At 44.8% G+C, this 23,687-nt stretch overlaps 1 protein-coding gene across 2 annotated transcripts in view; it reads left to right on the plus strand.

Annotated features, from left to right (window-relative positions):
- Nucleotides 1–23,687, plus strand: part of MFSD2A (MFSD2 lysolipid transporter A, lysophospholipid) — an 89,827-nt gene that overhangs the window by 20,742 nt on the left and 45,398 nt on the right. For both annotated transcript variants that reach the window (XM_069223434.1, XM_069223435.1), the window contains 2 exons: nucleotides 13,320–13,443; nucleotides 15,170–15,248. In XM_069223434.1, the coding sequence (XP_069079535.1) occupies nucleotides 13,320–13,443; nucleotides 15,170–15,248 (203 nt within the window). The remainder of the gene's footprint in view (nucleotides 1–13,319; nucleotides 13,444–15,169; nucleotides 15,249–23,687) is intronic.

The raw sequence follows: 23,687 nt of genomic DNA on the forward strand, positions 1-23,687 counted from the left end.
AAGAGTGACTATGCTTAAATCAGGCTCCTCCATTATTAAAGACCACGGTCCCTATGCGCAAATTGCAGAAACAATGTATATAGTCACCGAAATTTGAAGGATTGGGTTGAGAGTATAATTTATTAAAAAAATCTGAACCGTAAAGAATTCCATTCTCAGTGCACTTAGCCAGTAAATCAAACGCAGAAAACGTGCTGGCACGGGATACACGCTGCGGTAAAAAGTCACATCAACGCGTCACCCATCGTGTTCTGACATACGGCCAAATCATCCAAAATGCGCTCTTTCCACTGCCTGTGCCTGACTCGCGGGCACGGCTGGGAGTGGGCACGGGCGGAAGGACGGTGGGTTGGGCGGCTGCGTCGAAGCCGTTTTCAGAGTCTGCGGGGCTCGTTACCGCTGGTGTGGCTAGGTCTGGGCGAGGAATGGCCACGTGCTTGGTATTTTTTTTTTTTACCAAGAGCCGTATATATGGAACAGCTGAGAGCGAGCATGCAGCTGCTGCGCATTCCAGGCCAGTACCAGCTACGACCCCCACCCCCTGGACTCGACGCTTCTACTTGCGGTTTGGTTTCGAAGTGAGCCGCTGCGGGGGGGAAAGGGTGTGGGGCGGCCGTTGGAGGGTGCGTTCTGAAGTACAACACGCCACTGTCTGCAGCCAATCAGAGCCGTGGGTGTGACGGAGGCCCGAGGAGGGACGCGCGGGTTACTAACGGTCAAGTGCAGCTGCTCTAGGGCTTGAGTGCGAGGACGGGCCTGGGAGAATCACAGGGAGCGCGGGCGGAGGGGACGGTGGCAGGATCATGATAGGAGGGACTGATACCCTACGGAATCGAAGGAGTAGGGAATTGGGTCTCTGAAGGGGGCCGAGAGTGCGCCCCAGAGTTTCCAGTAGTACTGGCTTGTCAGGACCCCGAGTCCCCGGTATTGTAGGTACCGGGACCCGTGGAAATCTCAGTGTTGGCGTTCTCACTAGGGCACAAGTGTTAGAAACAACAGATTTCACATCAGTAGGGCCCGCGTATTGCAAGGTCCCCATGTCACAGGGAGTGTACGAGAATCCTCAGCGATCCCTTTATTACAGGAAATGCTCGAAAACAAATTGAGTTTGCGACAGACCTTGTAGTTGTGACACTGCCTAGTTTCTTAAGATTTTAGCCGTGTTATCAGGATAAAAAAGCCTGCCAAAGTTTACTTTATTTTTTCGCGCTTAACAATTTGGTACACTTTCTTAAAAACTCGGTGACGTGGCGCCCTTTTGTCTTGATGGTCCGTAGTCGTAACTTTTAAAATACGAGAGTATGAGAAATGTCATTCCTGACAGAAAAGTAAACCGGGGCACAAAGATCAGACGTTGCTCACGCAGAAAATAACTGTATTCTGCGGGCTCAAAAGGCATCCCCCGGATCACAGCTGCGATCTGCATCTTCAGAAGTGTATGAGGTTGCGTGGAAGATCACACATGTTGAAGCCTGGGGTGCTCCGGTCTGGAGAGCAGTAACATGCACGAGGCCGCACATGATCCCAGTTAGAACGCAGAGCTGGCAGCGGGGCTTTGGCAGTCCGACTGCATATCTTTATTTAACTCATCTCTGACGCTTCCTGACTGCATCACGGGTCTCGGGGCTGAATCATAGGTCGGAAATTACGCCTTTGCCTTATGATTCTCCATCAGTGTCCTGGAAACATATGAACTGCGAAGAAGCGGACGGGGTAAAGGGGGGGGGGGGGGGCGTGCGAAAAGTACAATTCCCTGAGAGTCCATAGTAACCAGAGGGCACTAGTGCATAATGTAATATTGTATTTTTATTTACATAGCGCTTACTTCTCTTGACGTGGCGTCAAATCGCTTTTGGGCGAGTTACACTGTACTCCGGAACCTAAAAAGGATTAGTGATGGAATCAGATGGAGCATGGTGTCTCTTGTTGGATTGAATAGGCTAATGGACGGATAGAAGAGGAAGTGTCTAGAAAGTGTTATTTGGGCGATCATTGTAGGATAGTTGGAGGGGAAGAGTCTTTAGAAATCGACCAGGGAGATTTTACTGGTGTGCCCTGCTTATTGAAGGCATAGTATCAGGCTTATCTCCTTGAAAGCCAGGATCCTCAATGGACACAGATGAACATCATTATGCTCACTTAGTAAGCAGAGGAGCCTAGCAAAGCGAGCTGCGCACTAAAGGTATAGAAGCATAGCACTGAGCCCGAGTCACTGAGGGCTCACAGGAATATGCTTACATAGGGCACACAAGCCTGATTCACTGTCCTGCTCAGTCAGTGTTGTGTTAATGGAGGGTTCAACAGTCTGGCTTATTATCTTGCTTACTAAAGGGTAGAGGAGCATAGGGCACTGCTGTAAGGGCACAGAAACCTAGACAATACATTGTGCAAATGGAGTGATCTTGGGCCCCAAAAAACCTTGCCTGTTCAACATACCCAGTCTCTCAGCACCAAAACCATCTGATCACTATGTCCTCATTTTCATTGTCTCTCTTGTACCATGCTTCATATGCACCATCAGTCTTCCTCAACCCCCAGACTACTCAATTATCCTCCTCTCTTTCCACCAGTTACTTGACTAGCTTACCTCCTATCCATTCATTCTCTCGTAACCGTTATCTACCACAACATATTCCCATGCACTCCACAACCAGGGTATTGCACGGTCTGGCTCTGCACTATTGGCCTCATAGGGTTTCAGTTCTTGTAGTCTACAGACCTTATTGACAGAGATATAATTCATATTTACTTCATTGTGCTCTTTAACCCCTTTGCTGCCAGGCCTTCCCCCCCCCCCTCAGGTGCCAAGCCTTTTTTCAGCTATTTGGAGCAGTTCCTGCTTAGGCCCTCATAACCCTTTTGTCCACATAAGCTACCCACGCCAAATTTGCGTCCTTTTTTTCCGACATCCTAGGGATTCTAGAGGTACTCCGGGTTTGTGGGTTCCCCTGAAGGATACCAAGAAATTAGCCAAAATGCAGCAAAAAATAGTTTAAAAAAAAAAAAAAAAATGGGAGGGGGCTGCAGAAGAAGGCTTGTGTTTTTTTTTTTTTGTTTTTTTTCCTCCTTGAAAATGGCATCAACAAAGGGTTTGCGGTGCTAAAATCACCATATTTCAGGAACAGGCAGACTTAAATACGAAAACCATGTTTCAACACAATTATGGCATTTTACTGGGACATACCCCATTTTTACTATTTTATTGTGCTTTTAGCCTCCTTCCAGTTAATGACAAAAATAGGTGTGAAACCAATGCTGGATCCCGGAGAGTAAACATTTCTGAAAAGTAGACACAATTCTGAATTCATCAAGGAGTCATTTGTGTAGATCGTACAAGGTTTTCCTACAGAAAATAACAGCTATAATATTGAAATTGAGGTGAACAAAAACAGCAATTTTTCTCCACGTTTTACTCTGTAACTTTTTTGCTGTGATGTTAGATACTTGAAAGCAATATACCATTACGTCTGCTGGACTCTTCTGGTTGTGGGGATATATAGGGCTTGTAGGTTCATCAAGAACCCTAGGTACCCAGAGCCAGTAAATGAGCTGCACCTTGCAATGGGTTTTCATTCTGTACCAGGTATACAGCAATTCATTTGGTGAAATATAAAGAGTGAAAAATAGGTATCAAGAAAACCTTTGTATTTCCAAAATGGGCACAAGATAAGGTGTTGAGAAGCAGTGGTTATTTGCACATCTCTGAATTCTATGGTCCCCATACTAGCATGTGAATTACAAGGCATTTCTCAAATAGACATCTTTTTTTACACACTGCCTTACATTTGGAAGGAAAAAATCTAGAGAAAGACAAGGGGCAATAACACTTTTTCTGCTATTCTGTGTTTCCCCAAGTCTCCTGATGAAAATGGTAGCTCACTTGCGCGGATAGGCCTAACGCCTGCGACAGGAAACGCAACATGGACACATCACATTTTTATATTGAAAACTGATGTGTTTTTTTGGAAAGTGCCTAGCTGTGGATTTTGATCTGTAGCTCAGCTGGCACCTAGGAAAACCTACCAAACTTGTGCATATTTGAAAACTAGACACCTAGGGGAATCGAGTATGAAGTGACTTTTGGGGCTCTCTCCAGGGTCTGTTACCCAGAATGCTTTGCAAACCTCATAATTTGGCAAAAACACTTTTCCCCTCACATTTCAGTGATGCAGAGTTCTGGAATCTGAGAGCAGCCACAAATTTCCTTGCACCCAGCGTTCCCTCCAGTCTTCCGATAAAAATGGTACCTCACTTGTGTGGTTAGGCCTAGTGCCCGCAACAGGAAATGCCCCAAAACACAACATGGACACATCACATTTTCCAAAAGAAAACAGAGCTGTTTTTTGCAAAGTGCCTAGCTGTGGATTTTGGCCTCTAGCTCAGCTGGCACCTAAGGAAATCTACCAAACGTGTGCATTTTTGAAAACTAGACACCTAGCTCACTTGCGTGGATAGGCCTACGACGGGAAACGCAACATATACACATCACATTTTTACATTGAAAACTGATGTGTTTTTTGGAAAGTGCCTAGCTGTAGATTTTGATCTGTAGCTCAGTTGGCACCTAGGAAAACCTACCAAACTTGTGCATATTTGAAAACTAGACACCTAGGGGAATCCAGGATGAGGTGACTTGTGGGGCTCTCACCAGGATCTGTTACCCAGAATCCTTTGCAAACTTCAACATTTGGCCCAAAAAACATTTCTTCCTCAAATTTCGGTGACAGAAAATTCTGGAATCTGAGAGGAGCCACAAATTTCCTTCCACCCAGTGTTCCCCCAAGTCTCCCGATAAAAATGGTACCTCACTTGCGTGGGTAGGTGTAGTGCCCGCGAAAGGAAATGCACCAAAACACTATCTGGAAACATCAAAATGATCAAATACAAAACTACCTGTTCTTGAGGTTGGGGCATCTGTGTTTTTGGTCCTGGGCTCAGCAGTCACACGGGGCAACCTACCAAACCCAGACTTTTCTGAAAACTAGACACCAGAGGGAGTCTAGATAGGTGTGACTTGCGTGGACCCCCCAGTGTTTTCTTGCCCACAATCCTCAGCAAACCTCAAATTTATCTAAAAAAAAAAAATCTCATTTTTCCCACATTTCTGTGTGGGATCACCGCACTGGGACACATTTCCTACCACCCAACGTTCCCCTCAGCCTCCCAGTAAAAATGACACCTCACTTGAGTAGGTGGGCTAAGTGCCTGTGACAGGGAAGAGCCAAAAACATGTCGAAATTGAGGGGGAACCAAAGCGGGTCCAAAAGGAAAGTTTGAGGGAAAAAAAAAATCATTTTTAGGCTGACAAGTGGGGCAGAATTTTTATCGGTATAGATGAGACCATGCTGGGTGGTAGGAATTTTGTGGATTCCTGTAGATTCCGGAAGGTTCCTTAACAAAAATGTGGAAAAAATGTGTGGATTGGGTAATTGTTCCATCTGCCCCCTGTTGGGCAGAACAACTTTGGCCCCATTTATTTATGGTGGGGGTATGGCCATACCCCCATCCACTTATTTTGAAAAAAAAATCTTCCCTGGTCTCTGATGGGCTTTCTGCCATATGGGCCTTCCAAAAATAGGCCGATCTGCCTCCAAGGGGAGCAGAAATGGCCTAAAATAAATTTGCCCCGCAGGGGAACAACCCTTGCCTAAGGGGTCGCTCCCCTTGCATGAAACTGACACAAAAAAATAAAAATCCCTAGTGTCTAGTGGTTTCTGCCCCCCTTTGGGGCAGATTGGCATAATGAAAATAGTCCAGAAATGGCCTGAAGACAATTTGCCCCTCAGGGGTGCGACCCTTGCCTAAGAGGTCGCTCCCAAACAAACAAAAAAGATCCCTGGTGTCTAGGGGTTTCTGCCCACCCCCACGCCCCTGGGGGCAGATCGGCCTAATTAAAATAGGTCGATCTGCCCCCAAGGGGTTCAGAAATGGCCTAAAACAAATCCCCCCGGGGATAGACAGACCCTTGCCTAAGGGGTCAGTACCCTCACGTGAAACTGACAAAAAAAAATCCCTTGTATCTAGTGGTTTCTGCAGATCGCCTAATTATAATAGGCAGAAATGGTCTTAAATTAATTGTCCTCCCCCCCCCCCCCCCCCCCCCCCCTGTCCCCCTCCGGGAGTGACCCTTGCCCAAGGGGTTGCTCCCCTCATGACAATAGACAAAAAAATATATATATTAATAGGCAGATATGGTCTTAAATTAATTGCCCCCCCAGGGAGCGACCCTTGCCCAAGGGGTTGCTCCCCTCATGTCAATAGACAAAAAAAAAAAAATCCTGATGACTAGTGGGCATTTCTGCTGCCCGATCGCGATCAGAAATGCTGAGAGAGACATGAAAGGAGGGGAAGGGTCCTTCCTCTTCTTTCATGCCTCTCTCGCCCCTCAACGTGATTGGAGGAGAAATGCTTTGGCATTTCTCCTCCGATCCGTGCTGGAAGCTCAAGGGTAGGCCTCTGACGAGGTCAGCACGCGTTGACTTCATCAGACGCCACAGGGAGGTTGGGGGGGTGGGGGTGGAAGGGTAAGCAATTCCCCTTCCATCCCTGCCCAGGGGAGGGGAGGGGCCAGGACCTTGGGGGAGCACTAGCTCCCCCCTCCCCCACTCCACCCCCGCGACAGCCCATGTGAGGACGAGGTGTTTACGTCCATGGCGCCTAAGCGTCACTGCAGTGGACGTAATTAAAAAAATATTGCATGAAATTGATAAGAGCACAGGTAACATGAGGTGAGCTACAAAGAATAGCCTTTGCAGAATCAATCTACCACAATGTTTTAAATCTGCTGTTGTACAATCTCTAATGAAAAAAACACTCTGCTGACCCTTCTGTACCCTATGCCATCTTGTACCACTTCTCACTTTCATCTGTAAGGTACCGGAAGACTTGGTTTACAGCCAACTCGCTGCACGTCTTTCTAACAACATTTACAACCTCTACTAGCCTGGTTTCCCTACCCTCAACACACTGGAAACAGCGCTCTACCTTTTACCACAGTAGCCAACCACCTGTCCCCCCTGTTCTGGGTCTGTATGCAGCTGTATACAGCTGTTGATCAACCCACATTACTGCTGCCCCATCCCTATCCTTGGCCTAAGGAAAACCCCCTCCACTTGCAACTTCCATCGCTTCTCTTGCAGGCCATGCATTTGAGACCGTTGTTTGTCATTTGAGTCTTATCGTGCAGCTTTGGCCTGTATGCAACACACTAATTTGTTCTATCTATTTAACAGCTCTTTCTCAATGGAGTTTAACTTTAGGAGTTCCTCATGAGTCTTTCTTTTTCCCTTTGGTGCCTCTGTGGTCAGTTATGTTTTTTTCCCTCTCTGCTTCACTTCAATTGGGACATCCTTTCTTTTGGTTTCTTTTACCAGCTGTACACTGATGACAAACACATCTTCTCTTTTTTAAAGCGCCTATCTCCAATCTCACATCTCTAACTGGTGAGGCCCCATCCAGAAGGTAACTCAAGCAGCCATGTACCAGTTTTAGCCTAGTGGGGCTTCTTCAGTGATCCATTGGCACAGCAAGAAAATGATCCACTTTGGAGCATACTCTTGGCCATTTAGAATGTTACCTCAAACACAGAAAAGGTGTTGGAAGGAATGCTTGTGCTACCTTCCAGAGGGAGCCTTACCTGTCGGTTCTGGATAGGTAGTTATCATTAAGAGCAAGTTCGGTACTGATTTGCATAATGTAGGCCTCTATCTAGAGTGGCCCAGTGGCCGAAAAATAAACGGCTGGAATGGTACCCAAAGTGATTGCCAATGTGTTATACTATTTACAAGCATTTGTACCATCACCTTTTGTGTATTTGAAGCACTTCTTGCCTCCCCAACCATGGAAGCTTGAGACCAACTAACAGTCATAAGGAAACTATGTCCACCTTTCCCATTCCACACTACACATTCACTCTCTAGTGCTTAGGGATTCAGATTATGGTGACAGCTTTTCAGAGGCCCCCCTTCATTGTTGCCTTTCCTTACTAGACAATGTATTTATTTGATGCACCTGAACCTTATTCAACCTGCCGAAATACAGTTCTACCACTCACTTTCAGCATGAAGATGGGCACCTCGCAACCAAAAACAGCTGTTCTCAATCTTTTTTTAAAGTGGTCTATGACCTTGAAAAGGACTGCCCTTCCAACATTATGACCTACACTCACTAAGGTTTACCGTCCACCAACTTGAACCTGTTGCTCCCCTCCAGTGGTATGGACGATCTACTCCGGTCCGTACTTTACCCATGCTCCACGAATTCAAAGCCAGCTGAGTTGTTTTATGTGATCAGAGAGTCATGAATAAACAAGCATGCATGGTTTATACACCTTGTTAATAAGCCTATCGTAAAAACTAAACTATGTTACCTGTTTATTACCTCTTTGTACAAAGTCCCAAGCATGCAATTTGGTTTCTTTGCCTCACTTTATCTACATATCATGCTAGTTATGCCCTTTCTCCTGTAAACAGTGTATGGTGATCAATATCATGCTGCTTGTGTTGAATAAATATTCACCAGGATCCCCCTCATTCTAATTCTTTCCCCCATCCTTTCCTCCATAGAATGAGAGGTAGCTGCAGGCTGCATTGATCACTCAACAGTCACCCAATGTAACATTACTGTGGAAAGTTGGAGGGGTTGGGAGACGGATGTGAATTTGGGCAAAAGTAAAAGTGCCTGGTTGCCTGCTTTGTTGTTATTCTATTGATTGTGCCTCCAAGCTGCCTATTGCTCTGCTGTGGATTCCCAGAGGCTCAGAACTAATATGAAAGGTGGGCAATACGGGTGGAGTTTGGACTACAGCTCAGTTCTCATTTTCTGCCATTTTTGCCACTGGTCTAGGGGTGGGCTCTGGAAGCAGCAACAGTGTTCAGTTAATCAAGGAGAAATACATTTGATTGGCTTATAAGAACAGATCTCTTCCGTTATCTGGTAAAAAAACAAAACACGTTTCTAAACTGAACATTTCACCCCATCTACCACTGTGTATGCTACGGGTCCAGGGACTTGAGTGTGATAACCAGTTCTATATTCTATAAATCTTTCACTTTTCTCTGTATAGTGCTGTCCAGACTAGTAAACAAGGCCTGAAGTCAAGCCTGATATTTAGGATATCCAAAGGAGCTACATGTACATACAGCAAAAGTAGATGTCGGTCATTTCCTAAAGGTGGTGGTTCTGCTGAAAATCTGGCATGTCTCCTACCTTGATGGACCAATGTTAGACAATCTTGCATTGTATCGAAACCCACCTGACCAGCGCCCCAAAACCTTGTATTTTCCCATATCCAGAGACAGCTCTTTCCCCTGGCACACCAAAACATTTGCCTCAGGCTTTAAAAGCTAAGAAGTGGCACAGCCCTAACAAGACAGGATACTCTTTGATCCCAGTTTTGGAAACGCTACTGCCATTGGGCTGGGGATGAAACACCATCATTTTAAAAGCGCCTCAAATAGCATGATTTAATTACTTCTAGCCTGTAAAAAGTGCACATTTAAAATGTGTCTTTCCCATTGTTTTGTTTTGAGTGATTTCTTAGCTCCGCTTTCCTTTTATTCGTGAAAGGACTACAAGGGATTTACAGTAGGTGAAACGGACGTCTAAATGTTTTTTCACCATTTTCATTTGCTATAGTATTTATATAGTGTACAAAGCTTTGAAAATGCTTGAGAACACTAATAAAAACATAACATATTGATGAAATTCACACACTGGGTTTTTAATGTGTCCAGAACATCAGCGTGATGAGCTGGCCATTTAAACGATAACTTGAGTTCATAGTCTCTCAAAGGGGCGTGTGACCCTGTGTTGAAGTCGATAATAGACTGCATACTGTTAGAAATGGGGTCTCTAGTTGGTAGTCGGTGAGCACCCTGTCCATGTAGGGACCCTCATTCTAGTCAGGATAAGGGGGATACCCGCTCAGATAACCCCTGCTCACCCCTCTTCCCCCCTTGGTAGCTTGGCACGAGCAGTCAGGCTTATCTCGGAAGCAATGTGGTAAGCATTTGCACATAAAACATAGTAATACAGTGAAAACACTACAACAGGACACCACATCAGTTTTAGAAAAATAGCCAATATTTATCTATATAAAACAGGACCAAATATGATACAAAGCCAACATACAATAAATAAGATACATTTTTTGCAAGAATTCTTTAAAAGACGGTTCCTTGAAATTGATAGCTCTGTACGGGGCTATATCAGCGTTGTGAACAACAAATCCGAAAGTTCAGGCCGGCCGCGGTGTCAGAGGCCAGCTACGGTGTCGTGAAGACCTGCAAACAGTACCTTGGAAATGCAGGGCATCGTGATCCTCGCAAGGAGGTCCAGAGAGTGGCATCGCTGAGTCGGTTTCAGAAGCTGGTGTGGGGGTCATCGGACTCTTGAAGTCACCCGCATTGCAGATCGGACTCCAGGCTGATGAAGTCAGGAGCGCCAGCGTGGATGGCATCGGAGAGGCTGCAGTGCGAAGCAAGATGATGTGACGTGCGGTGCTCACAGATCATGTGCAGGCAGCGGCTGGGTGACCCCGTCCAGCGGCATCAGGGAGACCAGAACTGCAGTGTGAAGCACGGCTGTGCAACATGCGGTGTCACCAGGTTATGGTACAAGCAGCGATGTCCTCGTTGCTGAAGCACTGTCGTTGGGAGGCCTATGTCATCGATGCAACGCGGGGCAGCCTCCGTGCGGCGTCCACGGGTCGCGGTGCTGACAGGGATACCTGGTGACAACACTGGAGTTGATGGTGCTGGCGTCGGTGGACTGGGGCTGTGGTGCGGTAGGGGATGGTGCTTCGTGTACCTCACGAGCTGTGTCCACAGGCCAATGTGCAGGCAGCGGCACAGTTGTCATCAGGAGCGGCATCATCAGGATGCCCAGGCTACGGTGTGAGCAAGGTGATGCCGGAGTGCCGGGCCCACAGGTCACGGTGCAAGCAGTGGCTTGGTGGTGGCATCAGATGGTGGTGTCTGTGAGCCCAGGGCTAGTGTGAAGCAGGGTTGTGCGGCTCCTTACGGTGTCAGCAGGTAATGGTGCAGGCCAGTGGCATCATTGGTGGTGCTGCAGCGGTTTTTCTTCTTGAACAGCACAGAATACACAGTTCTCAGTGCCGCAGGCAGATGAAACTGAAGTCGTTGGTATCCCTGGGACTTCCAATAGGAAACAAGCTCTACTCCAAGGCCTTTGAGAACTCTGTTCAGCAGGATACACAGCAAAGTTCACCCTTTGCCCCCTTTTAAGGCAGAAGCAGCAACTGCAGGCCAACCCAGCAAGGCACACACAGCAAAGGGGCAGTACTCCTCCTCCAGCTGTTCAGCTCTTCTCATTGGCAGAGGTTCCTCTTGATCCATGAAGATTCTAAAAGTCTGGGGTATTTGGGTCCACTATTTTTACCCCTTTCTGCCTTTGAAGTAGGTATTCTTCAAAGGAAAGTCTCTGTTGTTGACAAGATCCTGCCTTGACCAGTTCTGGCCACAGACACACACCAGAGGGTCAGAGACTGCATTGTGCGCCTTTCAGGTGTAAGTGACCACTCCTCCCTCTAGCCCAGATGGCCCATCAGGATATGCAGACAACTCCCCCCAGCTCTCTTTGTGTCACTGTCCAGAGGGAATTCTGACCCAGACGTGGAATACACAAGCAAGCAGAGGCACAGAATGGTTTAAGCACGAAAAAGCCCACTTTCAAAAAGTGGCGTTTTCAAACTGATAATCTAACAACCAACTGGTGTATCTTTAAACTGTGAGTCCAGAGACCCCAAGCTCCAAATTTCTATCTGCTCTCAAAAGGAAACTGCACTTTAGGAATATTTAAATACAGCCCCCATGTTAACTTGTGACAGAGATAGGCCTTGCAACATTAAAACCCAAATTTGGCAGTATTGCACATGTAAAAACACATCAGTACCTGTCCCACCTTTAACATACACTGCACCCTGCCCATGGGGCTACCTAGGGCCTACCTTAGGGGTGCCTTACATGTATAAAAAGGGAAGGTTTAGGCCTGCAAGATGGGTACACTTGCCAAGTCGAACTGGCAATTCAAAACTGCACACATCCACTGCAGTGGCAGGTCTGAGCCATGTTTACAGGGCGACTCTTGAGTGGCACAATCAATGCTGCGGGCCCACTAGTAGCATATCAATTACAGGACCTGGGCACCTCTAGTGCACTTTACTAGGGACTTACCAGTAAATGAAATATGACAATCATGGATAAACCAATCAACAGTACAGTTTAAATAGGGAGCACTTGCACTTTATCACAGATTAGCAGTGGTAAAGTGCGTAGAGACAATAAACCAGCAAAAACAGACCAGAAAAAATAGGAGGAAGAAGGCAAAACGTCTGTGGATAACATAGCAAAAAGGGCCATTTCCAACACAACTCCTCCAGTATACCATAAAAATAGGAGGTCCGAAGGCAAAAAGACAAGGGACACAAGCCAAAAGGTGCCAGGTCTTATATAATAATATATCAATAATAAAATAAAATCCTGCAGACTGTCAAGGTAAATATATTAATATTATAACGTCAGGTTATACTTAATTTATAATATACTGCTCCGGTAGATGTACTGGGTGTGATAATTACTGCAGGTATGCACACACATTATTTAATGCTTTGTTAATGGTCAGTGAGAAAAGTCAATTTGTGAAGAGTGCACACTTTGAGATATTGATGACCTGTATCCTATATACATTTTTTAAATAAAGCGATATGTTCTTGCTCTGCTCTCCAAATTATCACTTCAGTCCAATGCATTTCATCTGTACGTAAAGAAGGCTCAGCTCTTTAACGTCAGAGAATATGATGTTCAACAAAACTTAGAAATGATGGGATACTGTTGGACCTATGTGCAGAAAGGACCGTAGGAGAAAGGCTGGTGATGTGAATGTGGTTCCTAGGCCCTCCAAGGTGCTGGTAAGGTGGTTCATACCCGGGCTCATGTAGGGTGCAATGATTGTCCTCTCTGCTGAGCTATACTCTGTGTGCAACTTGCCTAGTACGTTATTGCTAATACTTCTAGTTAAGGGTTCATTAGATAAAATGTGATGAATGACTCGTGTGCATCCACACACAGAGACACTGAGGTATGATGGGGTGTATTTGGGCATTTTTTTTTTCTAGGGTAGCAAAAGCTCTAGGACCGGCTCAACCCCGAGCTCAATACAGCCCTTGTACTTTTGATGGGTATGGTGTTAAATAGTCAGGACACAGAACTTGTCTCTTCGTTCCAGAAGTGCAGCAGCTTCTAAATGAAAAACATCCCTTCGATGTACCTGTCCTCTTATGTTGTCTTCTTCTTCCTCAGGATCATCTTCTCCACACCATTTGCCATTGTCTCCTACTTCCTGGTCTGGTTCGTGCCGGACGTGTCTAGTGGCCTGGTGGTGTGGTACTTGATCTTCTATTGTCTCTTCCAGTCATTGGTGACGGTGAGTCAACATGCTTTTAATGAATCCGGGATTGGGTGGCGGGGATCGGGTAATGTGCGCAGTGATTAAAGGTGGGGGTTGTCCAGTCTTCAAGCACAGCAGCCAGCAAAGCGCAGTTTGGAGCTATGCAGGACACCACTCAGCAGTAATGAAACACACCTTTGTATTGGAAAGGTATTGTAGCTACTTGGTTGACCCCATGTTGTGCAATATGCCTTTAGCCATTTGCTTATTAGCCAATAACACTTTGCATGCTGGGATTTGTAGGCCGAATATAGGATTGGAACACTGAAAAAACACGCCACAGGATCATGAACGCTAAATGGGAATTACATTTACAACATATGCGTTTGAGACACTCAGTTGTCAGATGAGCCTTATCCCGTGGCTTTGCCACAGATGGGAGCACAGTTTGGGGCACTTTGGTGCATCCTTTGTCACCTGCACAAACCAGGGCGGAAAGGATGGCCAGTGCCACACAGTATTTTAACTGATCTAAAGGTCGTCATTTAAAGGTTACTGAATGTTGTAACGCCCTTGGTACTGCTAACCCTACTGTTCATTTGCTTTTGTAACCCTTAAAATGGAGTTAATGATATATGTACACCTATAGAATTTATATCAATATCATATTCTTTATATCCAAAGATTTTGATATCACAACTTTAAAAGTCACTGGACTCAAGGGTCACATGATGTCACATCCTGTTATGGCACTAGGAACATGGGGGGGATCATGGTATTTTCTGAAATGGCACCAGTGCTTAGATCACACTCTGCTATTAGCTAAAAGTCCTGGCTAACTTCAGAAGTCCTGGATGATGTGGGGTCACATAGTGTATGTAATGCTGCAACCCAACATTGAAGCACCACTTTAAAGATCCGCATTTCAGGTTCTCTATCTGCCTGTGCTCAGCACATCATTGGCAAGCTATTCTAGTGCACCGTCTGTAGGAAATCACACTAAAGCACAGCCTTCTGCGATCTTCACAGTTTATGCATGAAAGTCCCACACTGGTGGTCCCCCATGCATGTCCACCGTTGAAATCATTGGCACTGATTCCACTCTAACAAAATAATTAGCAATGCTTTATAGAAGCAAATCATCACCAGTGGCATCATTAACACCCTGTACCCACTAGGAATGTTCATAGATGCTGCGTGACTTATGTAGTTTATTGCTGTGCTTTCTAAGCCGCAGATGCAACCAAACCTATATTCATTTAGATGTATTAACCAACCTCTACATAAGGTGACATCTGCAGCCCAGGGTTGGTCACTGCTGGCAACTGGAGGTCACTGTAGGGAAATAATGGTCATTATTAGCAACCGATGCTCACTTCTCGTACCTAGAGGTCACTGCCAGCAGCTAATAGTCACTGATGGGGGAATTAATAGACACTGCAGAAACATGGCTTGGAGTGGAGAAATGCAGAAATCATTCAATGAAGCAATTTCAAGCGTACACACAGAGGTACATAGGATGTTCAGCTTCCACCAGGGGTATACGTTTGTACTCTCACAGGACACCAAGCCTTCCCTTTAGGTGCCAATGTATATTCATGGGATAGCAAATCCTAGAAGTACAAGGGTGCCTTTTAATAGGACACAAACCCTTTATGTTGAAAACTGTCAGCAACCGCCCCTACTGTCCCCTGGAAAATACTGTGTTTGTGTTTCATGGCTGATTTGCATTTCTATATTGACCTCTCTCCTCCTCTTGCAGTGTTTCCATGTCCCCTACTCTGCACTGACGATGTTTATCAGCACTGAACAGAGCGAGCGGGATTCTGCCACCGCCTATCGTAAGTGATTGAGAAGGAGTGTGCTTGAGTGTGTGACTGACTGTGAGCTTGTATAATCATGCACTTTTCAGGCTGAACGTGCAAGCGCTTTGACCTGTTGTAAATATTGTGGGCTTTTAACCACGCCCACCTCAAGCCCATCACTTTCATTTGTTTGTGGGCTTGCCTTTCATTGATGTAATTGGTAAATGCTTTACGTTTGTCCTGCCTTGTGGTGGTTTTATTACCGCCTTGCAGACTGACCCTGTTACATGGATTATAGCACAATTGCTGATCTACTTCCTTTTTCTTCTGCCTGCGCTCCGTGGCTGCCATGGCGCTCAGAGCGCGAACTTGATCGCAGTATTGGAGCGCTGCTAACCGTCCTTACACTGTTACCTAATAAGAGTAATTTAATTTTTGCTTTTAGTTTTTATTTGCGTAATCTGTAGGTTACTGGATTACCTTCTCGGATAATGCATGGTAAATATTTATGTCTTTTTTTTTTTTTCTTTTTTTGGTGCTAGCGCTTCCAGGAAGATCGGTATGCATTTCTTTTCCAGGTCCTGAAGTGTGTTGAGAGCACTGTTGCTTGTCCTGCATGGGCAAGCTTTAGGCGGGTGTCACTGTGTCCATTTTTGGAAATGAGGTCTTTGTAGAGTCAGAAGCAGGGTTAGGGAGCGTGGACAAAACTAAGGGTCACCAGGACACATAGAAGAGACCTCGAGTGACTTCACAGTCGAGATTTAACTCAGAGGTGGAAATACAAAGCCAGTCTCGCTCCAGAAAGAACATTAATCGCCAGAGTTATTCTTCCATTTGTACATTATATGCTCTTTGTGATCCGCCTAGTACACATTATTTGCAACAGGCACATTAACCCACTGCACTACCTTATGATGACTCCAAGCTTCCACTAGACAAAAGTATGTTCTCTCTCCATAAAGAACCTTAATCACCAGAGTTATTTTGACATTTTTGCATTATATGCACTCTAAACAGAAAAACGTCAAGTGGGTGGGGAAAAAACAGCTGTAACAGTGAGCTATATCAGGCCTATATATTCCAGCTGGACATGGAATATATAGGCCTGATATAACTTTAAAATTACATCGCCTCAGTATTTAGTGCTTTAGCATTTATGTGCGGCAGCCGTGTTACTGCATAGCGCTTTAAAGCTATTTTCTGCTTTGAAGATGTTTGTGGTTTGTTTGGGCCTCCAGGAATAATTAATTATTTGTTTGAGTGCAATATTCCAACTTTATTGAACTCCTTAATAAATACTGTTAAAATGTGTGCACTGCTGCCACTTCCAAACCCTATGCAGGCAGCCAACCCCAGCTCATGAGCTGTAGCTGCACTCCGTGATGAAAACAGTCAGGTAAGGTGCTGAAATCTTGGATTTGCCGTGTTTTTACTGTGACACACTACTATGCAAGAGGGCCTTCCAACTGTAATATCGTAAAGTTGGAAGCCAGCCCTTGGAGTAGTATTTGTAGAGTTGTCCAGCTCCCTAGTTCAAAACGTGATTAACTCATTTAGTTTGTTTCTGCTTTGCTTTCTGGGACTTGTAGTTTTATTTTTATAACGTGATACAAGCTGAAAACCAGCCCTTGGAGTAGAATTTGCAGAGTTGCCAGCTCCCTAGTTTGATGTGTGATTTGCTCATTTAGTTTGTTTCTGCTTTGCATTCTGGGACTTCTAGTTTTATTTTTATAACGTGATACAAGCTGCGAATACAAAGCAGAACCCTGAGCTGTGTGTGCATGTATTTATAAAACTAGCCTCGAGGAGAGCTTACAGTGGATCATGCTGTACAATGATAAGTATTTTATAACTAATATTTCAGTTCAAGACTAACTGAGGATCACTAATGTCATGTGAGATGGCTCTTTTCAGCATGTGAAAAATCATGGGCGTTTTGTCCGACTCCACAGACTTCAGTAAAGGGACAGTGATTCAGTAAGCATGCATTCTTAGAAGACAATTATTTAGTCACTGGCCTGCAGGCAATGGCGCCTGTACCACCTGCCAAGTAAATATGTTTTGCACTTGGGAGTAGTTTGTGCTTTAACCCCTTAGCTGCTGGGCCTCCCCCGTCCGTGCTGAGCCCTTTTTTTGGCTATTTGGGGTAGTTCGTGCTTAGGCCCTCATAACGTTTTGTCCACATAAGCTATCCACACCAAATTTGCATCCTTCTTTTCCAACATCCTAGGGATTTTAAAGGTACTCAGAGTTTGTGGGTTCCCCTGGAGGAGACCAAGAAATTAGCCAAAATACAGGTAAAATTTAGTTTTTTTTCCAGAAAAATGGGGAAAAAGGGCTGCTGAAGAAAGCATGTGTTTTTTTTTTTTCTCCCCAGAAAATGGCATCAACAAAGCGTTTGCGGTGATAAAATCACCATCTTCCCAGCTTTCAGGAACAGGCAAACACATTTTTCAACACAATTTTGGCATTTTACTGGGACATACAGCATTTTAACTATTTTTTATTTTTTTTTTTTTAATTTTTTTTTTGTGGTTTCAGCCTCCTTCCAGTTAGTGACAGAAATGGGTGTGAAACCAATGCTGGATCCCAGACAGCTAAACATTTCTCAAAAGTAGATACAATTCTGAATTCAGCAAGGGGTCATTGTGTAGATGCTTCAAGGTTTTCCTACAGAAAGTAACAGTTGAAATAAAAAAAATATTGAAATGGAGGTGAAAAAAGAGCCATTTCGGTCCACGTTTTCTTCTATAACTTTTTCCAGCTATGGTAGATTTTTGAAAGCATTATATTGTTCCGTCTGCTGACTCTTCTAGTTGCGGGGATATATAGGGCTTGTAGGTTTATCAGGAACCCTAGGTACCCAGAGCCAATAAATGAGCTGCACCTTGAAATTGGTTTTCATTCAATTCCGGGTATACAGCAATTAATTTGGTAAAATATAAAGAGTGAAAAATAGGTATCAAGGAAACCTTTGTAGCTCCAAAATGGGCACAAGATAAGGTGTTGAGAAGCAGTGGTTATTTGCACATCTCTGAATTCGTGAGTCCCCATACTAGCATGTGAGTTACAGGGCGTTTCTCAAAGAGACTTCTTTTTTACACACTGTCTTTTAATTTGGAAGGTAAAAATGTAGAGAAAGACAAGGGCCAATAACACTTGTTATTCTATTCAGTATTTTCCCAAAGTCTCCCAATAAAAATAGTACCTCACTTGTTTTGGTAGGCCTAGTGCCCACTACAGGAAACGCAACATGGACACATCACATTTTTACATTGAAATCTGACTTTTTGGGGGAAAGTGCCTATCTGTGGAGTTTGGCCTCTAGCTCAGCCGGCACCTAGGGAAACCTACCAAACCTGTGCATTTTTTAAAACTAGACACCTAGGGGAATCCATGATGGGGTGACTTGTGTGGCTCTCACCAGGTTCTGTTACCTAGAATCCTTTGCAAACCTCAACATTTGGCCAAAAAAACACTTTTTTCTCACATTTCAGTGATAGAAAGTTCTGGAATCTGAGAGGAGACCCAGATTTCCTTCCACCCAGAATTCCCTCAAGTCTCCTGATAAAAATGTTACCTCACTTGTTTGGGTAGGCCTAGTGCCCGCAACAGGAAATGCTCCAAAACACAACATGGACACATCACATTTTTCTCATGAAAACTGACCTGTTTTTTGCAAAGTGCCTAGCTGTGGATTTTGGCCTTTAGCTCATCTGGCACCTAGGAAAACCTAGCAAACCTGGACATATCTGAAAACTAGGCATGTAGGGGAAGCCTGGGTGGGGTAACTTGTGGCGCTCTTACCAGGTTCTGTTACCCAGAATTCTTTGCAAACCTCAAAATCTGGCAAAAAAACACCTTTTGGTGATGCAAAGTTCTGGAATCTGAGAGGAGCCACAAATTTCCTCCCACCCAGAATTCCCCCAAGTCCCCTGATAAAATGGTACCTCACTTGTGTGGGTAGGCCTAGTGCCAGTGTCCGGAATAGATCACACAACAGTCAAGGTTAGTCCTTGCATGATGGCGACCGTTGACCCTGGTGTGATCCATTCCTGACGCAGGCACTAGGTACAGGCACTCAGGTGGGGTAGAGTTTTTATCAGGACAGGTGGGGAAACACTTGGTGGTAGGAATTTTGTGGATCCCAGCATATTCCTGTAGTTTGTGTGACAGAAATGCAGGAAAAAATAGAGTTTTTATTCAACAGTTCACATTTGCAGGGTATTCTGGGTAAGAAAACTTTGGGGAATCCTCACAAGACATGCCTCTGACTCCCCCGGGTGTCTAGTTTCAAGAAATGTCTGGATTTGGTAGGTTTCCCTATATGGCCGCTGAGCCCAGGACCAAAAATGCAGGTGCCTGCCTTACAAAGCCAAGTTGTTTTGTGATGGATAATTTTGATGTCTCCACAATACGAGTTGTACGGTGGAATTTGGGGCTGAACTAAATTGGTGAGCTCCCAAGAGAGCACTGTCTCTGTAATTGTCGCCGCATGCACCTGCTCTCTGGGTTGGGTTAACCCGCCACTGTCCCCTTGTGCTTGCGAAGGGACAGCTGGACTGTCCTCATCACCTCCCTCAGAATCACTGGAAGAGGAGTTGTTGGAAAAATCACTCCCAGAGTCTGCGCTAGTGTCCTATCCCGCAGATCCTCTCTCAGTATCTGCTGTCTCAGTCTCTGATCCTATGTCAGAGCTGTCCCCTATAACCCGAGTTAGGGCTTGAGCAGCAGTCATCCAAAGAGATGCCATCACTGCTACTGGCTAAATTCTAGCTCTAAAACACTAGCCTACGTAGACAGTCACAAAATTGCTAGTTGGTGTGTGTGTGATGCATGCAACAGTAAAGGTCAGTCACCTTACCTTCGCTTCTTCCCTCAATCAGCACGTTCCCTCAAGACACTAAAAAAAAAAAAAAAAAATACTACTTCACCTTGTCACATACCAATTGTCACAGTCTTTAGCACCTCTGGCACACAGTCCAACAGTCATTATTGGTGCTCCCACTCCCATGACCTCCTCCTCGGATAACCACACTACCACCCACCAAAAGTGCCCTTCATCTCTCCATAGCCCGCCCGCACATACATTTCATTTGTATTATAGCGCAGGTAATGGCTGGCTTCACCAATCCACTCAGCTATTAACATAAAATACAGATTTGATCCTTCTGTGCTACTTTATGGCATCAAAACTGCCACTAGACAAAAGTCAGATCCTTTTCTAGCAGAAACATAATCACAAGAGTTACTCGAGTTTTTTTATTGCGTCCTAAAAGTTACAGTTTAAATGCGTCAGTTGAAGTATGTGCATTGCTTTGAAGATGCAAGCTGCAAGAGAACTGGTGGTGAATATGTACGTAAAAAGATTACTTTTATATGTGGGTGTGGTTTTCCTGAGGACCAATAGCCGCCCCAGGGAAACCACACATGCAAAAAATATGCCTGAGATCGGGTGGGAGGGAGCATTTTCAGAGGGGGCTGATTCCCCCCAGAAGTGAAATCTCCAGTGTCTAATGGGGTTTTCTGGCCCTGGATCGCAGCACGGCTGCGATCCAAGTCTAAGAAACCATTTCAGGAAGACCTTGTTTGAAAGGGGAGGATCTCCCCTTTCAAACTAGGCCTTCCCAAACGCTGGGGAGACGCGTTCTGGTCTGTTTTCCCCACCAGAGCAGGAAGCGCCCTTTCCTGCTGCTTCCTTCTCCGGTGAGGAAAATGAAGTGTGATGTCAGCGCGCAGAGGGGCCGGGGGAGACACGGAAGCTCTTCTGTGTCTCTCGAGAGGGGTTTAAATAAAAACTGGATTTTTTTAAACCCCTCCCTGGTGTCGGACACTGATCATGGCCAACGTCCACACCAATGGGGTTAAGGGCCTTTTAAAAAAAATATATTCCAGTAGGCCTACTAGCCCTGTAGTTATATGCAGGGCCACTGGAATTATGTGGCAGAAAGGACCAAAATATGCGGCAGGGTTGACCAATGAATGTGGTAAAAAAAAAAAGTCCAGTTACGCATTTACAATGCCAATAGCTCAAACTCAAGTAAATGTGAGGCCTATTGCATAGCAAATGCTTTTTCTGTAGTGCAGACATGATGCTATAGGGGTGCCTCAAGGCACTTTCAGACAGTAAAGAGCACAAAAGCAGAGTTGTTACAGAAGCTTCCTGACCTGGGGTAAATAACCCTCAGATCCCTGATCTTTGCTTCCATTGTGTCTGGGTATGTGTTGACAATCTGTTTAAAGAGTACTGCTATCAATCTAAAATATTGATTTTTTTTTTTTTTTGTGGTCCGAATTAAGAGTTCAGTGAATTGTGAAACTGTTTTCACAGGCAGTTCTCCAATCGGGTAAGATCAACCGAGATTACCTGCACTTTCTTGCTACAACAGGGAAAGTGCATAGCAGGCTCCGGATCTCTGGCCTCCGTTGTTACAGTAATTATCTGTTCAGTAAAGCTGATCATTATATTTACTCAGATGTGACCGCCAATCCTGGTAACTGTTGAAGAAACTGGAGTATGTGAAAAGATTTCGGGGAAAACAGGATGGCAAGGTGTCCTAAACATGTACCCATTTGGACTTTTCATTTCTTTGCGATGGGTTTACTTTACTACGATTAGCAAGTGCCAGATATTCAACAGACCTACCTCTCCTAGGCCTACTTAATGTGACCTGTCTTTTTTTCCAATGCATCTCTGGACACGGTCTAGTGAAAGTCACCAATCACTCCAAAAGGATGAAGATTTAGAGAAAATGATAGAAAGCTCAATATTTAAGGGTTTTGGGGTATCCTACAGGATACCAGCATCACACCAGTCTGTGCATTTAATCACTTCCTTGTAACATGTTTAAGTAACCTAGCCATGCACCTGAAAAGGGAGGAAGCCTGTGTTTCTCTTTCCCCCACCTTCATAAAAGATCTGCCAGATGTACTGGGTTAAATTGTGTGCCAGAATGTGTACGTTTATCTGGAATTTTAACACCACTCTCTTCGACCATATTGCACATCTGTGAGGGACTTAGAGCCATTATTATATAGAGTGGCCCAGTCATCCGGGTTTAGTTTGCTTCCGAAATAAATTCTTTGAACTCAAGCTTTTCGAAGGTTAGGAAATCGAAGCTCGGGCCATAGTTTTTGTCCTAGAATCATATAACTTAAGCAAATGGGGAGACCAAGTTTCAATCTAGGGGACGCTGGTTCCAAACTCTGGAACTTGGACACTAAATTAAGTTTGTAGTACAGACCCATAGGGGCTTTACCTTTCTATTTCTCTGCAGTATGTTCTCCCTTAACTTGTAGGTTGCAAAAATGAAGAGTGTGGATAAATGCCCCCCCCACCCCCCCCCCCCCACACACACACACACACACACACACACACACCACACACCATATAAGGAACACTGGCTTGATTAATTTTTCTGTCAAGGTCGGAGATCGCCCTGTGTACATTGGCCCAAAGTCTTGATGGTAGTGAACTGAAAGACATACCTAAAGTTAAGGCCTAAACTCCCTCCATTTCGGATTCTGGGGGAAATACTTACCTCGACTGCAAATAAGGCATACTTAAACTTTGCTGACAAAGGTTGAATGATAGTGTTTCACAAATGTGGTCTTTTCACTTGAGTGATCTTCCTCTGGGTCTGTTGCAGTGTACTGTGCTTGCAGGATTGTTTTGAGACTACTAAATCATGGGTTTCAGGTGAAGTGCAGTCTAGGGAAGAATGAAGAGGTGATGACTGAATCTCAGGCGTTGGTAATGACTCTGGGCCTACTGTGCCACGAAAAACAATGCCAACTATATCCAAGTCGGTGTTGGCCACGCCCAAATCGGATCTGCTAAGGCTGGTTTGCTAGGGCACGTTCTCTCTATACAGGAAGAACAAGCAACCACAGACTTGTTAGGCCCTGTTGGTCCTCCTCAAAAAGGTTCGTCTTTGATCCAAGGGCACAGTGACCTATTGGGTTGCACATCTATACATTCCTATCACATTTGTGCTGACTCACTGAGAAGAGCGAAAAGTTTTTTTAGATTTAATACTTCAGTTAATCTCACCATCTGGTACTTTAGTCTAGGATGAGTTCTGTGTATTTATTTGTTGCTGCCACTACAGTCTATCTCCAACAATATGTAAATATCTGTTCACCCACCACAAATGGATGCGAAGTCCCCCCTGCAGAGTAGGGCAAGTCAAATGTAACATCAGAAGTGTAGCTAAGATTTTCGAATGTTGTGGTTTGTTTTTTTTTTTTGGTGGGGGGGGGGGTTAAAAACTATGGACGGTCATTGAAACTGTTCGCTCATGACATGATGTACGCATTATATACTGAAAGAAAGAACTCTGTTTCTGGGTGATACTGAGTCCTTATTCGGTGTAAAGTTTTTTTTTTTTTTCTTCTTCTTGTTTAGGCATTACGTCTTTTTGTTTGTCCGTGGGCTTGTAGGGGTCTTATAGTATTGTTCATAGCCAGGTATTC

The sequence above is a fragment of the Pleurodeles waltl genome, chromosome 3_1 (genome assembly GCF_031143425.1).
Source record: "Pleurodeles waltl isolate 20211129_DDA chromosome 3_1, aPleWal1.hap1.20221129, whole genome shotgun sequence".
In the NCBI taxonomy this organism is placed as follows: Eukaryota; Metazoa; Chordata; class Amphibia; order Caudata; family Salamandridae; genus Pleurodeles; species Pleurodeles waltl.